General features: G+C 34.2%; 1 protein-coding gene across 4 annotated transcripts in view; it reads left to right on the top strand.

Moving 5' to 3' along the window:
* CTDSPL2 (CTD small phosphatase like 2) overlaps positions 1-15,244 on the top strand; it is an 82,451-nt gene that overhangs the window by 60,454 nt on the left and 6,753 nt on the right. For all 4 annotated transcript variants that reach the window (XM_081288801.1, XM_081288799.1, XM_081288800.1 and 1 more), the window contains 4 exons: positions 8,990-9,052; positions 9,157-9,236; positions 12,979-13,105; positions 14,732-14,827. In XM_081288801.1, coding sequence (XP_081144927.1) covers positions 8,990-9,052; positions 9,157-9,236; positions 12,979-13,105; positions 14,732-14,827 — 366 coding nt within the window. The remainder of the gene's footprint in view (positions 1-8,989; positions 9,053-9,156; positions 9,237-12,978; positions 13,106-14,731; positions 14,828-15,244) is intronic.

Raw genomic sequence — 15,244 nt, 5'->3', positions numbered from 1 at the left:
TTCAACTTGGTTAATGTAGGTCTTAGAATTCTTACGCAGGTAGATTATTGAATTCTAAATTTAGTATTATTTTAATTTCATTTGTCAGGGGATAAAACATAAATGATCCATCCAGAGTAAAAGTTATAATATATGTTATTACTGACACTATACAAAATAGACAGATTATAGTTTGTATTCATGGAGAAAAGTCACTTGAAAGAACTGACCTTTTCAAATGAGGATATGGCACTCACAAAGGCAAAGTGTGTACAGAATTTTGTTTGAATTGGTATTTTTTAAAATCTTTTCCTAAAAATTTGTTTTATAATTAGTTATTGGGAAAACATTTATTCATAAAATGGTTCAAATACATGTGATACCTGGAAAAACAAAGTGCCTGATCACTTCCAGTGCACATGTTTAATCTTTATATTTTGTTTATATTGACACATTATCAGGAAATCCATCTCATGGTGTTACTTAGTTAAGAGGTCTCCACTGTATTTAGTTTCTGTTCCTGCAGATCCACCAATTCAAGACTCTAGGTCATCTCACTCCCTCTTCCATCCAGAAGATGACTTCTATCCACAAGCAGGACTGAATCAAAAGACATTTTTCACTTAGCTCTTGAGCTGAAACACCTCCTCAATGACCTTCCTCTGTCTCCATCAAGAACTGGAGCTCAGTTTTTTGAAGATGTAATAGAGCTATTCAGCCCAAACATGGCTGATTGAAGACAAAAAGAAGATACCTCATATGTTTGACCACAGTGCAGACAAACGTAACTGTGTTGTCCAACTCCTCATTGTGTAAAGTATGGCAGGGGCATTTGATTTTTGACTCTGTTTACCAATAAGACGTTAGCCAGTCAGTGGCTTTTGAAGATCAGTAAAATCAACAAAACTTTGGGTCAGCTGTCCAGAAATCAGATTGTGGTAAGCACTCAAGGAGAGATAGGACCCTGTAGGGAGCTGCTTTTAAAGGATGCTTTGTTTTATGCTAGAGATGGCTTTTATGGGAAAAGTTGGAGGGACAGGTGGGTGGAGAACTTCATGATTAGCAAAACTTAGCCTTTTCCTATTTTTAGTGTTTTGGAAATCTTACAGTTTAGGATGATTTTCATACCATGGAACAAGAGAAATAGAGCTTCAGTGGCTTCTGTCTCTTCTGCAGCCTTTCATAGAAAAGTCAGATTTGTTTTTTCTTCATAAATGGAAAAAATCATTTAAATGAAGAACTTTGTAGTAAATACCTAGTTTAATTTTGTCTTCTCCCTAATTCTGACTTAATAGAGTCATTTTGTTGAGTTTCATAAAGCATAATTTTGTTAAATAATTTAAAGTACTATTTCACGGGAACAGTGGTGCATATCTGTAATTCTAGTAACTCAAGAGGTTGAGGAAGGATTACAAGTTTGAGGCTAGCTTTGGCAGTTTAGTAAGCCCCTACCTCAAAATAAAATAAAAAGGGGCTGAGGATGTCACAAGTTTAATCTCTGTTATCCCTACCCCCAAAGTAGTATATGTATTTGTGCCTTAAATATAACATTTGGAGTCATGGATACTTATTATTTGAGGATAATATTTTAGCTGATGAGTAATAGTATTTCAGTAATTAATTGCAAATAAATATTAAAAATACTACTTTAAGTAGTATTTTAATAATTTTAAAGCAACTTTCCCATCCTTATAAGTATGGTTAGTCATTTGGTACTAATTTTTTCATCCTAATTATTAATTTACAGGTTTAAAAAGATACAGATAAAACTTTAGTTTTCTTGGTTTTGTTGTTTTTGTTTACCGTCCCCCCTACCAATCCACAATGCTGAGGATTGAATTCAGATGTGCTATAATACTGAGCTACCTTCCCAGGCCTTTTATTTTGAGAAGGGGTCTTACTAAGTGTCATGGCTGGCGTAGAACTTGCAGTTCCTTCTGCCTCAGCTTCCTGAATTGCTGGAATTATAGGCGTGTGCCACCATGACCAGCTGAACATGTTCTATATATTTAGAAGTGATGACAGTTGATTACTAAGCATATTAAACTAGACGCTTCATTCCCTTTCAAATTTAGAGTTCAATTTTTAGAATAAATGTTTTTGCTTTACTTTTGTTTTTAAAACACTAAACTTTAAAAAAGAGCAAAAACTTATGAAAAAAATTGTATAAATTTTTAATGTAATGCAGTATTGTATCACACAAACTTGATTTGAAAGAAATAATCCCAAAAATACCAAACTTAATATAAACACATCAAAAGTTTAAATATGTTTATAACATAGCCAAGTTTTTACTTGCATTATGTTTCATCAAAACTTCAATATTTCACCCACACTAATACTTTAATATATTAATACTTTATTTCACTTGGACTCTAAAAAAAATCCTATTCAAATTGATTTCTATTTTTATTGTTATAGTATTTACCTGTTCATCCCTAGATTCACCCAGCTACACATATTGCCCCATGTATTCATTTACCTCTTATTTTTGGAAATTTGTTAAGCAAAAGATGACTTAAATAACTCAATGGGTATGAAGTTGAGGTCTCCACAGGGGCTACCTGAGCAGTCTTTTTTTGCGTGGAGAAGGTTTGGGTTTTATCTCTATGCTCTGATATTGATGCTAAGAATTTTTAAATTTTTGACATTTAAAGATTTTTTTTTTTTTTTTTTTTTTGGTTACTGAGAAAAGATTTGAACTCTTTGTATAGATAGAATACTTAACTGTAGGTATCGAAGACCTTGTATACTATACTGAAATTATCTTTTGATCTTTGGGAGACTACATAGTTAAGAGTCACAAATTTGAAGAAAGATGGTTGATGGAAATATTAACTCTGTTAAATAGGTAAACTATCGACTCACAGTCATTACTTTCCCTCTTCCACAAGGCTCTTTACAATTGAGGTTGTTTTTGTTCTACCCCATAGAATCACATTTATTCCAGCTATTTTTTATGACTCATGACTTTTAAACAATGAAGTAGATAATACTAATAACTAATAGCTGTTGGCACTTTAAATATTATGGGCAATATTCCAAATACTTTAAATTATTAATTTACTTAATTTATCTAATCCTATGATAATAAATATTCTTATTTAGTAGTATGAGGTAGGTATACTATTACTATATGCATTTCATAGATGAAGAAAACAGGTTTACTGATGACTTAAAAAATTGGTCGAGCCATGTTTTTCTGTGTATATTCTACTACTCTTCAGTTAATGTAACATTTCATTCTTTATTTGGTGGGGGATTTCCAGGGATTGAACTCAGGGGCCCTCAACCACCAAGCCATATTCCCAGCCCTATTTTGTATTTTATTTAGAGACAGGGTCTCACTGAGTTGTTAAGCACCTTGCTGTTGCTGAGGCTGGCTTTGAACTAGAGATTCCTGCCTCAGCATCCTGTGCTGCTGGGATTACAGGTGTGCGCCACCGAACCCAGCTTATGAATAACTTTTCTAATAAGTAAATATAATCATTTTTCTTCTCTGCTCTGGGTAAAATCTAATTTTTTCACTGTTCCATAGTGCCCTGGGATCTGGTTGTCACCCCCGTGCACATATACCCATACCCACCCTCTCTCTATCTCCATCCTTTGCGTAGCTTAATCTATAGCCATTTTGAACTACTCGCCTCTCCCTGAATCTGACATGCTCCTTCAAGCCTTCCTGCCTTTGTATATGCCATTTCCTTCCATGCTGCTGGGTCATTCTTAATAATACCCAGCATTGTACATTTTGCTTTAATTCTTTCTTTATTTTAGTCATAGATGGACACAATACATTTTATTTTGATTACTTTTTTACATAGTGCTAAGGATCAAACCCAGTGCCTCACACAATTGGCAAGTGCCCTTCTGCTTTAATTCTTAGTGATGATAAGAAATAGCACTCATTAATCATCATCTTTTAAAGGAAAATAGATGTCATACTTTAAGCGGACGAATTCTAACAAATTTTTCTTTTTTGGCTAGGGATGGAACCCAGGCCACTCTATCCTAGAACTATACCATCAGCTTCTGAATTGACTGGTTTTTAAACTGATTGCTATAATGTAGCAAAATAAGTTCAAAGGATATTATGGGAAAAGTATCAAAGACATTTCCCTTTTGACATCGGGGCCATATTGTCCAGGCTTTAGTGCCGTTTCCTAAAAAGACTTACATAAAATATTAACCATTTGCTAAGAGTTTGAAATTGCCTATCTTTGAGTAGTGTTTTTGTATTTTGTTTTTGATCATATTATTATGATAAAAGATTACAGTTTGATAAAGCAATACAAATAACTTGATTAAATTTAAACATTTTTTAAAATATTTTTTTAGTTGTAGATGAACACAAAGACTTTTATTTTATTGTATTTTTATGTGGTGCTGGGGATAAAACCCAGGTGCCTCATGCATGCTACGCAAGCACTCTACCACTGGGTCAGAACCCCAGCCTGAATTTAAACATACCACACAATATTTTTAACCAATTCATAAGTGGGTTTCTAGTTATGTATTTTTGCATTTCTGACATTTCTTTAAAATTAAGTATATAACTATATCACAATAAAGAAAGGACTGAAATTATAAATTAACATTTTGGGGTTTTTTTTCCATTTTAAAATAACTTAGATTTCTTGAGGTATAATTTATATACCATTGGATTTCTATTTAAATGACTACGTTTTGTTTAGTCTAGTTATGTTAACCTAATCTTTAGTACTACATATTTACAATTGGGAAATTCTCATTGTCTTAACTACCAAATAAAGTGCAGGATGTGAAGTATTGTTCATTCCAAGTAGTATTAATGAACTGTTAATGTAATGTTCTTTCTTTGTATATTCATTGCTTTTTAAACTTTTGACATTTAAAAAAAATTTTATTATTGAGAAAAGATTTAAACTCTGTAGTATAGATAGAAACTGTAGGTTTCGAAGAACTTGTATACTAGACTGAAATGATCTTTTGATCTTTGGGAGACTACATAGTTAAGAGTCACAAGTTTGAAGAAAGATGGTTGATGGAAAATGGGAAGTAGGCAGTTCAGGACAGGAATCTTCATATGATAGTAAAGTTAGAAGAAAAATAGATCTAAAGGCACCTTGTGGAATAGATATTGAAGCATTTGTTTACGTGTGTGTGTGTGTGTGTGTGTGTGTGTGTGTGTATTTGTGTATCTTAACATAGTAAGAAATTATATTCTCAAGAATTAAACTCTTTTGCTGGGTGCTGTGGGGTATCCTGGCGCAGGCCTATAATCCCAGCAGCAGGAGGATCACAAGGTCAAAGCCATCCTTACCAATTAAGTAAGACCCTAAACAATGTAGAGAGATCCTGTCTCAAAAAATAAACAAAAGTCCTAGAGATTTGGCTCAGTGGTAAAGTGCTTTGGGGTTCAATCCTCCTCGCCTCCCCCTCCCCCCCAAAAAAAACAAAACACAAATTAAGCTCTTGATTTTATACATACTCTGTATCTGCAGGATAATACATAGTGCTTCTTGTATGTATTTCTGGTCACATTTATCTTTAATATACAAAAGACTTAGGCCCTGCTGGCCTAGTATCTTTATTTCTACTTCTGAGATTTTACCTTTGTATCACATGTTCCTAACTTCAGACCTACTCGTTATTTTGACCTTTCTACATTCTTTTTTTCGCTACCCAGTCTATCCTGAAGCACTTTTCTGTTCAAATGGTGAATCTATTGTGACAGGAACTTTAGTCAAGTTTTTCTTCCTCTTTTCATGTTAAAGAAACTCTCTAGCAATATATTCCTCTGTGTGTAGTGCTACCTTTAATTCTCAGTAAACAAACTCAAATTTATTTTCGAATACTGTAGTGCTGTACTACTGGGTTATATCCTTAACCTCCCTTCCATCCTCCTAGGACACAGTGTCTCTCTAAGTTGCCAAGGCTGGTCTTGAACTTGCTGTCTTCCTGCCTCGGCCTCCTGAGTCTCTGGGATTAGAGATGTGTGCTGCCAGCAAGCGCTGTCAAATTTTAAGTTGTGTGTTGGGGATTCATGCCCTGTATGCATACGGGGCATGAGTCCCTGGGTTCTCTCCCCAGAACCACAGAAGGGGTTTAAAAAAAATTTTTATTTTCACTATATATATATAAATATAATAATGACAGGTTGGGGTTGTGGCTCAGTGGCAGAGCGCTTGCCTAGCATGTGTGAGGCACCATGTATCAATAAATAAAATAAAGGTTCATTGACAACTAAAAATTTTTTTTAAAAAATAATGAAAATAATAGAATGCTTAATGAAGAATGAATCGTTGACTTAATTGGAAAGTTGTTGGAAGTTGTGAAATATCACTTAATTTGGTTTTGTTTTGGTTTGGAGGGAGTTGGGGGAATATTCCTCTGCAATGGAAGTGTGTTGTATACAGAAGAAACAAATCTCAAATGTCAGAGCCCTGTTTTTCTTACTTGACTATATTGAGCAAGTGATAATGAGGATGTTAGAAAAAAAGTTTGCCAGTGAAATGTAATTTTTTGCTTTAACAAACAAATAAGGTTATGTTTGGTTTTCAATCCAGGCTCCAAACCTGGATATTCAAAATATACCAGATAACTTTGAAATATTAATATTATTTAGGAAGAGCAAGTATAGCTGGGTATAGTGGTGCACACCTATAATCCTGACAACTAGGGAGGCAGGAAGATTGCAGATTCAAAGCCAGTTTCGGCAACTCAGTGAGGCCCTTAAGCAACTTGGTGAGACCCTCAAAATAAAAAGGCATGGGGATGTGGCTCAGTGGCTAAGGGCCTCTGGGTTCAATCCCTGGTACCAAAAAAGAAAGAAGAGGTGCAACTATAGTTAACTTTTTTTGTTGTTTGTTTTTTTTAATGCCTTATCACAAATAAGTGATTGGATATTGAGAATTTGGTTATTTTTATCTGCTTGGGGATGGGGGTGTGTATGGCTCACTTTGGTTTTGATTAGTCTTGAAATTTAGATGAAATGCCTAGTGGGATTAAAAATAAGTATATCATTTTAGAGTTTAGAACAGAGTGATATTATTATAGAATAACAAACAGTTGAATAGTCTTGTAGGATTGCTTCTATTTGTCTATATTGCCTAACTTTTAAAGAGTTGCATTTCACTTGATTTTTGTCACATGCCTACTATATATTTAGCATTGTTTTATGTTGGTAATCCCAGAGACTCAGGAGTCTGAGATTGGAGAATCACAAGTTTGGGGCTACCCTCAGATATTTAGGAAGGCTCTAAGCAACTTCACAAGACCTTGTTTCCGTAATTAAAAAATAAAAAGGGTTAGGGATATGACTCACTGGTTTAAGCATCTCTAGGTTCATTCCCTGGTACAAAAATTGGTAGACTGGGTAGTGAAAAAAAGAATGTAGAAAGGGCATCCCTACCTCTGAGAAGTCCTTGTATGATTCCCCTTTTACCCCTGCTTTGCCATAAAACATTTCCCAGAACTGGGATTTTTGTTGTCTTGGGAACATTTTTTGTGTGGATGCCTGAACTAAACTCCACTAAGCCTAAATTTGATTTGTAGCCACCGAAGGCCCAAAAAGTGGGGAATACTGGGGATTGAACTCAGGGGTACTGGATCATTGAATCACATCCCTAGCCCTATTTTGTATTTTATTTAGAAACGGGGTCTCACTGAGTTGCTTAGCACCTCTATATTGCTGAGGCTGGCTTTGACCTCTTCTTGATCCTCCTATCTCTGCCTCCTGGGCTGCTGGGCACCATAGGCCTTTTTAAGGGAGAAAAAAAAAAAATCAGAATGCACAGAATCTGGTTCAATAAATATTCATTATGGTATATGTAGTTAATGTTACCTTTCAGTAGAGTACAAAATTTTTCTTTTTATAAACATCACAAAATGAATACAATTTAGAGAAATCACAATCCTTTGTAAGTAGTGTTAGTGGTGGTTCATGGTTTTATATTTCTCTGCTTTTTGAGTATTGAAGTATGTTACAAGAGCAACAGTAAATGTAAGTAAGAAGCCAGACACAGAATAATAAAATAGCTGGGTGTGGTGGCACATATGTGTAATCCTAGCAGCTCAGGAGATTAAGGCAGGAGGATCATGAGTTGAAAGCCAGCCTCAGCAAAAAAGGGGCTAGGATTGTGGTTCAGTGGTTAAACACCCCTGGGAGTTCAATCCCAATACCAAAAAAAGAAAGAAGAAAATATACATAAGGTAGCTATTTGGTTACTGTAATGTTTCCTGATATTGAGTAGTAGGTTTTGAGAACTGGTGTGTGTGTATGTGTAAGTTGTAGATGGACACAATATATATTTATTTTTATGTGGCACTGAGGGTTGAACCCAGGACTCACTCACGTGTACTAGGCAAGCGCTCTACCACTGAGCTACAACCCCAGCCTGAGAAATGGTGTTTTAATCTGAAATAGCCCAGTGGCACTAATTTATATGCTATATGTAAATCATTAAATGTAGAAGAGCAATTCTGATTTCCAAAAAAATGGTTATTTAAGCCTACCAGTCCAGATATTCCTTCTTGAATATTGTTTGCCTTAATAAAAATTTTAAATAGGATTTTAACAGGTGATAATTGTTGAGAAGAAATTCTGAATAATTATTGAGGAAGGTCAATGAGACAGGTCAGCTAGATATGGACATACAACTTGCCTAATAATTGGATGGATGCTACCTGGCTGGAAGATGGAGCTGATTGGTGGATCAAATTCCCAGAGGGGAGCCCTCTACTTTTAGTTTAAATGTCTGTTAAAATTATATTCTGATGAAGAACTGTTACATTGTATGCTTTTATATAACTATCAAAAATGAAGTGATCACCAGTGATGATGATTATTCCACTAAAAGATTAAGTGGTTTCTTATATGTGAAATATATTTGGTTTGAGTGGTACTTAGTAAATATTTCTACTCCAAAATATGAAACTTTTAATCATATCAAAAGTTAGACCACAACAGATATTAAAAATAAGTGGTTTTATTTTTTTTATTTGCTGAAAACTTATCTTTGCATTTCTTTAGGTTTATGTGAGATTAAGACCATTCTTCAGGGAATTCCTGGAACGAATGTCTCAGATGTATGAGGTAAATGTGCTGAGCCTAATTACATATGTATTTTCATTTTATTCAATATAGTACCCATATTTAGATCATGTATAATGATTCCTTCTTTTCCCCTGAATTTGTAGATCATTCTTTTTACTGCTTCTAAGAAGGTGTATGCAGACAAGTTACTGAACATACTAGACCCTAAAAAGCAACTGGTCAGGTAAATTTAATTAAGAAATAGTGGAAATGTCTGTCACACTGATCTATGAAATTATGATGATTCTATTTAATTTTAATAGCCATTTTCATGGCTACATAGAGATTTACTATGTTGAATGGCAAAAATAAATGAATTTTCTTAAGCCCCAAAATTCTTAGAGTTCCTAACCATAACTCCAGACAGACGTTCTTTCTAAAGGATACGAAGACCAAATGTATTATTCAATGTGACATCTATATCCTCATTTCTTTTGGGATGGGGGAATGGGGGGTTGTGTTGAATTTTCCACTGTGAGCATGATGTTTGACCTTATTTTTCTGAGATAATGCATGTTGTATTCCTTTTTTAATGGCATAAACGAGTTGATGTTAACAGAAATGATCAAATTGAACTCTTGTGTTTTTTCAAGAGCAAATTTATCTTCCATGGAATGAAAATGATACATAAGTTTAACTGGAAATGAAAGTTGGTTTAGTCAGGGCTGGGGATGTGACTCAGTGGCAGAGCGCATGCAAACAAAATTTTGATTTAGTTACTCAGGTTTTCCTGATCTTGATTCAGTTCCTTACATGTGCCTGAACCAGAAGATGGCATGCATTCCTGGTTAGGCCAGGGGTACATTCGGTGATTTTTAAAACATTTTGAAAATCAGTTTAATTATTTCTGTCATCTGAAGTGAGACTTCAATTAAGACTGCAACAATCTTGTTGCATCCTTTAAGATATAGAAGGGGCTGGGGTTATAGCTCAGTAGTAGAGCGTTTGTTTGCCTAGCATGTGTGAGGCACTGGGTTCGATCCCTGGCACCACATAAAAATAAGCAAATAAAATAAAGGTATTGTGTCCATCTATAATAAAAAAATTAAAAAGATATAGGAGTAAGTCGTTTGAATTTTTTACCAAGAGTGGAGATGACACAGAAGGCTCATAAAAGCTTTAATAGCTAAGTATTAATTTTCTTGAGCACTTTGTCCTATATTGTCTTCATGAAAAAACCTAAACTTAATTTTCTGCTGTTAATGATTCCTTTATTATTGAGTGGTTACAACTATACAGAAAGGTTTTTTCTAATGTCCTCATTTCAGCGTTTTTCCTTCTATATAAAACTATTCTCTTGTTTTTCAATCTAAAGGATCAGCTGGAGACATACACTTGAGAAATAGTATTTTCTATTCACAAAAGTATATTGTAATTTATGCTCATTTTACCTGATCTTAATAAATGTATAAAAATGATTTTGTTTTGATGACTTCATTCATTCTGAAGATTTCTGTTCAGCATGTATAATGTTCTATGAAACAATGATGAGCAACATAAACCTTTGGAGTTTTCATTATGCTATTACATTGTTATAAATTAACATCCTCTTTTAAAAGTAGCTTTAAAAAAATTGACATCAGGGAGTATAAATTTGTTTCCTCTAGTTGTAATTTTGAAAAAAATTGACCAGAAAAACTTTTTAATAGTAGATTTGAATAGAATGCTATGGGGAATTCACCTTTAGAGACAGTGGGGTAGACTGAGAATTCCTGTAATCTCTGAATCCCATGAATTCAAATGCAGATTTGTTGACATGGAAGATCTGCTATTAAATGAGTGGTACAAGTAGATTTTTCTTAAACTGGAAATTCCTACTCTTGGTCCTCAGATTCCTGGAGAGTTTATAGTGTAATTAAAGTAACCATAGTGTCATGTTCATTTGTCTTTTCTATTAGTGCATTTGCCACTGTTGGCAAAAGAGGCATCAACACAGTGACTTGGGATTACAGGCTGTGCCTGCCTCTCCAATTTCCATTATCTGATTGTCTATAGAAGTAAAATATTTACTGTCATTTTTCCAAAGTAGAACTGTCTTTAAACCTTTTAGAGCAGATGATGATTTGAGTAATTAAAATGGGGTATGGTATATAAGTTTATTTTTGTTGAGCTGTGACAGATTTTGTGGGTAGAAAATACTCCCCCCCCCCCCCGGAAATTGCATAATTAAAAATACAGGTATGAGGGGAAGGAGAGGAAAAGAGGCAGGTAGGAATGATGATGGAATGAGTTAGACATTATTACCATAAGTACATGTATAAGACATGAATAGTATGAAAATACTTTGTGTAAAATCAGTATCTTGAAAAATTGTGCTTTATGTATGTAATATAAAATAAATTTCATTCTGCCATCAAGTATAACAAATCAGAATTTTTAAAAATGGCCTTACTAAAAAAAAAAGCCTATAGGCAACAAAGTGATTTCTCAGTACCCACATATTTTCAGTTTATGAGCTTTATTTATATAGTCCCTCTGACCTTCATTTTTGAACCTGTACATTCTTGCTTTATACAAAATTTTTTTAGCTTAGAGGAGTATGGCTTCCCCACTTACAGTATATCAGAAACAAAGGGCAAACCCATTAAAATCAGCAAGTCTCAACTGATGGTCATATTACGATGCAGGATGCAGGGAAATAGAAAAGACCCAAGATCAACAAATAAACAAACATTGTAGTAGCTTAGGGTCATTTTGTATTTGGGCAAGTGGCCATCTCCACATTCATATTGGAAAACACTTCTCTATTACAGCTCTGCAGGGTAGTAAATAGAGTGTTCATAGCATTCACCCCCAGTAGTCAAACAATAAAAAGAAACCTCTGCTTAAGAGGCAAAGACGCATTCAATATATTTTAGAAACATTTTCAAATAAAATTGTTGAAATTTAAAAAACAATACAGGTATGAGTAGTCCCTATTTCCTGAGAAATTTTTTATAGGGGTTAAGAAACAAGGAAAGACAAACTATCAATTATTAAGGTATACAGGATGGAGTGTGGGTGAAAAAGTCAGTATTATCAATTATTAGTAATTTAAGAGATTAATATTTTGAAGGTTAATGGAGATTGTATAAGTAGTATTTAAATATTATTAGAAAACCTTTACTAGCTTTTTAAAAATAATGTGGCATCATTAAAGAGCCAAAAATTGGTGAAACATCAGTTTATAATACTTAAATCTGAATTTTACCATTTAATTCAGTCCCTTATTAAATAGCCCCCCCACACGCATACACTAAAAGAAATAGAGGTGTTTAGGAAAAGTTGAAATGATGGAATGTTTTGGCCTCAGCAGCACATTTTCTCAAAAACTTAAAAAAAAAAAACAACATTTTTTTAAGATGCCAACACAAAAACATTCCTTCTTATATTTTCTATTCTGGCATGTACAGGGATAGGGAGGCTGTGTGGTCTACTGGTTAGAGCAAAGGACTGGGAACCAGGAGGATCCTGGGTTCCAATGCGGGGCTAACCACTGACTTACTGTGTGACTTTGGGCAAGTCACTTGACCTCCTTGTGCCTCAGTCAACCATCTGGAAAATTGGTTAAAAAGCAAGACCTCGCTGACAACCAGATGCTGCATCTGAACTGAGCTTTCCTGGGTAAATAAATTACAAAAACAATTTAGAATTTTTAATTCCCCTTTATAATTTAATATAATGTTTTTGGATAACCCCAAGTTCTTTAAGGAATGGCAATATTGGGTTGTAAGGTTTCAATAATTGCTAAGTTTTTTTTTTATAAAACTGTAGCCCAAAGCTTAGGCCCAGTATTATATTTGAATTTCCTTAGTGAGAGAAAATAATGAGGCTTATTCTGTAAAGCCTATGGTATATGTATGTGTACATGTTTCAGTATGTGAAGTACTTTTTAAAAGGGATTTTTGTTTTTTGTTTTTTTAATTTTCTTTTATTTTTGTGTCTAGGCACCGGCTTTTCCGTGAACATTGTGTTTGTGTACAAGGAAACTATATAAAGGACTTAAATATCCTTGGAAGGGATCTTTCAAAAACTATAATAATTGACAACTCACCACAAGCCTTTGCATATCAGGTAGGAAGAGGATTGCGAAACAAACTCAGATTGGAAAAAATACAATGAAGAAAAATTACTGCCAAAAAGAATATGATGTGGGGAAAAACAATTTTCACTGGTGGAATTTTCCGGTTTTATGTGTCATCTTTTGTAATTAGAAATGCCAAAAATAATGAATTTGAGTAGTAAATCTGAATCTGAATAAGGAGGAGCTATAAGATAGTACATCATTTAATAACACTTATCAGTAATTAAGCCAATAATTGTAAGCATGTTGAGAATTAAAAAAGGCCTAATGACCTTGTTGTTCTAGACTACTTGCTATAATGTTCTGAACTATTAAGACTATTTTGTCAACATAATTGTACCCTTCCTTAATGTTTCTTAGAACAAACAAGTAAACATGAATCATCCTTGCAAGATATATTTTATACTATGGATATGTCTATGTGGTATGATGTCTGAGGTTCGATTTGCAATAAATCAGTGCCGAATCCGAGTCAGGGGTAGCTAGAACAAGATTGTCCCTTAACTTCTGTCTCACAATGCCCATAGTAAGAAAAGGGGGGCAAAATTATATGGCATTAAAATGTGTTCATTTGGTGGGGGATTTGCACAATTTCAGCATAAACCACTGAGTTACATCCCCAGTCCAAGTCCCTACCTTTTTATTTGCTAATATTTTAAAATGTGACTTTAAGCTGGGCCTTGTTGTACATATCTGCAGTCCCAGCAGCTTGAGAGGCTCAGGCAGGATGATTGCAGGTTCCAGACCAATCTGGACCTGTCTCAAAATTAAAAAAAAAAAAAAAAAAAAAAAGGCTGGGAGTGATGTTGGTACTGGGGTTTGTGGGTGTATCTCAGTGGTAAAGCACCCCTGGGTTCAATCTCAAATACCACAGAAAAATAAGTTCTTAAGAATTTTAGCCACGTGTAGTGGTGCTTACCTGTAGTCCTATCTCATCAGGTGGCTGATGTGGGGGATTTCTTGAACCCAGTAGTTTGAAACCAGCCCGAGCAACAGCAAAATGTCATCTCAACAAAATGAACTGAAGATGTAGCTCTAGTAGATAGAACTTATGTTGAGAATAGAAAAATAGTAGCTAGGCATGATGGCATGTGCCTATAGTCACAGCTACTCAGGAGGCTGAGGCATGACATAGTCCCTTGTTAAAAAAACATACAATGTGTGTGTGAGTGTATACACACACACACACACACACACACACACACAGAGTGTCTGTCTCTGACAATGTTCTCTTTTTATATTGGCAATATCTCTTTATTCATAATGCCTACCACTGTACTAGTGGTAACTATTATATAAGTGCATAAAGGAATGTTTTTAGTTATGTTAATGGTCTTTGCAAAACTTGATTTAATGAAACTTAAACTTGTTAGCTTTATATTCACTGAGAAGAAAAATGATGCTGAAAAACTTCAGGCTTTAGTTTATTCCTTCTATCTCTTGTACTATTGAGTTGACAAAATTCTGGTAGCATTTCTTTTCAAAGGAACTTTTAAATCATGTTTCCTTAAATCTACTGTTTCTTCTTAAAAAAAAAAAAATTTCCATACTAGGCAAAATGTAAGTATGTCCATACCGTTACTCTTAAGGATTTACTTACTTATTTATCATTTTAGCTTTCTAATGGAATCCCTATAGAAAGCTGGTTTATGGATAAAAATGACAATGAACTCCTAAAATTGATTCCATTTCTGGAGAAGCTTGTAGAACTGGTAAGTATAATTTATTGGTTTTTTTTTTTTTTTTTTTTTTTTTGGTCAACTATGTGGAAATCTCTTGCTTTATGTGTACTGGTTTTTAAAAATTAACTGCTGAGAGGTTAGGGGAAAGTTTAAAAAAGATTGAGGATTTTTTAACGTTTTTAATAAACTTTTTAAAAATGTACAGCAGAGGGGCTGGGGTTGTGGCTTGGTGGTAGAACGCTTGCCTAGCATGTGTGAGGCACTGAGTGTGATTCACAGCACCACATATAAATAAATGAATAAAATAAGGTCCATCAACGTCTAAAGAAATAGTTTTTAAAAATCTACAGCAGAGATCAGTTAGGCTTATTCTTATAATCAAATAAAAGATACTCTGTATTATCTAGCATGCACAAGGCTCTGAGTTTAATTCCCCCATAGTGCTCC

This window comes from Spermophilus citellus (assembly GCF_964194105.1).
Source record: "Spermophilus citellus genome assembly, chromosome: 4".
NCBI classification, from domain to species: domain Eukaryota; kingdom Metazoa; phylum Chordata; class Mammalia; order Rodentia; family Sciuridae; genus Spermophilus; species Spermophilus citellus.
This window is presented reverse-complemented; position numbering and strand designations above follow the sequence as displayed.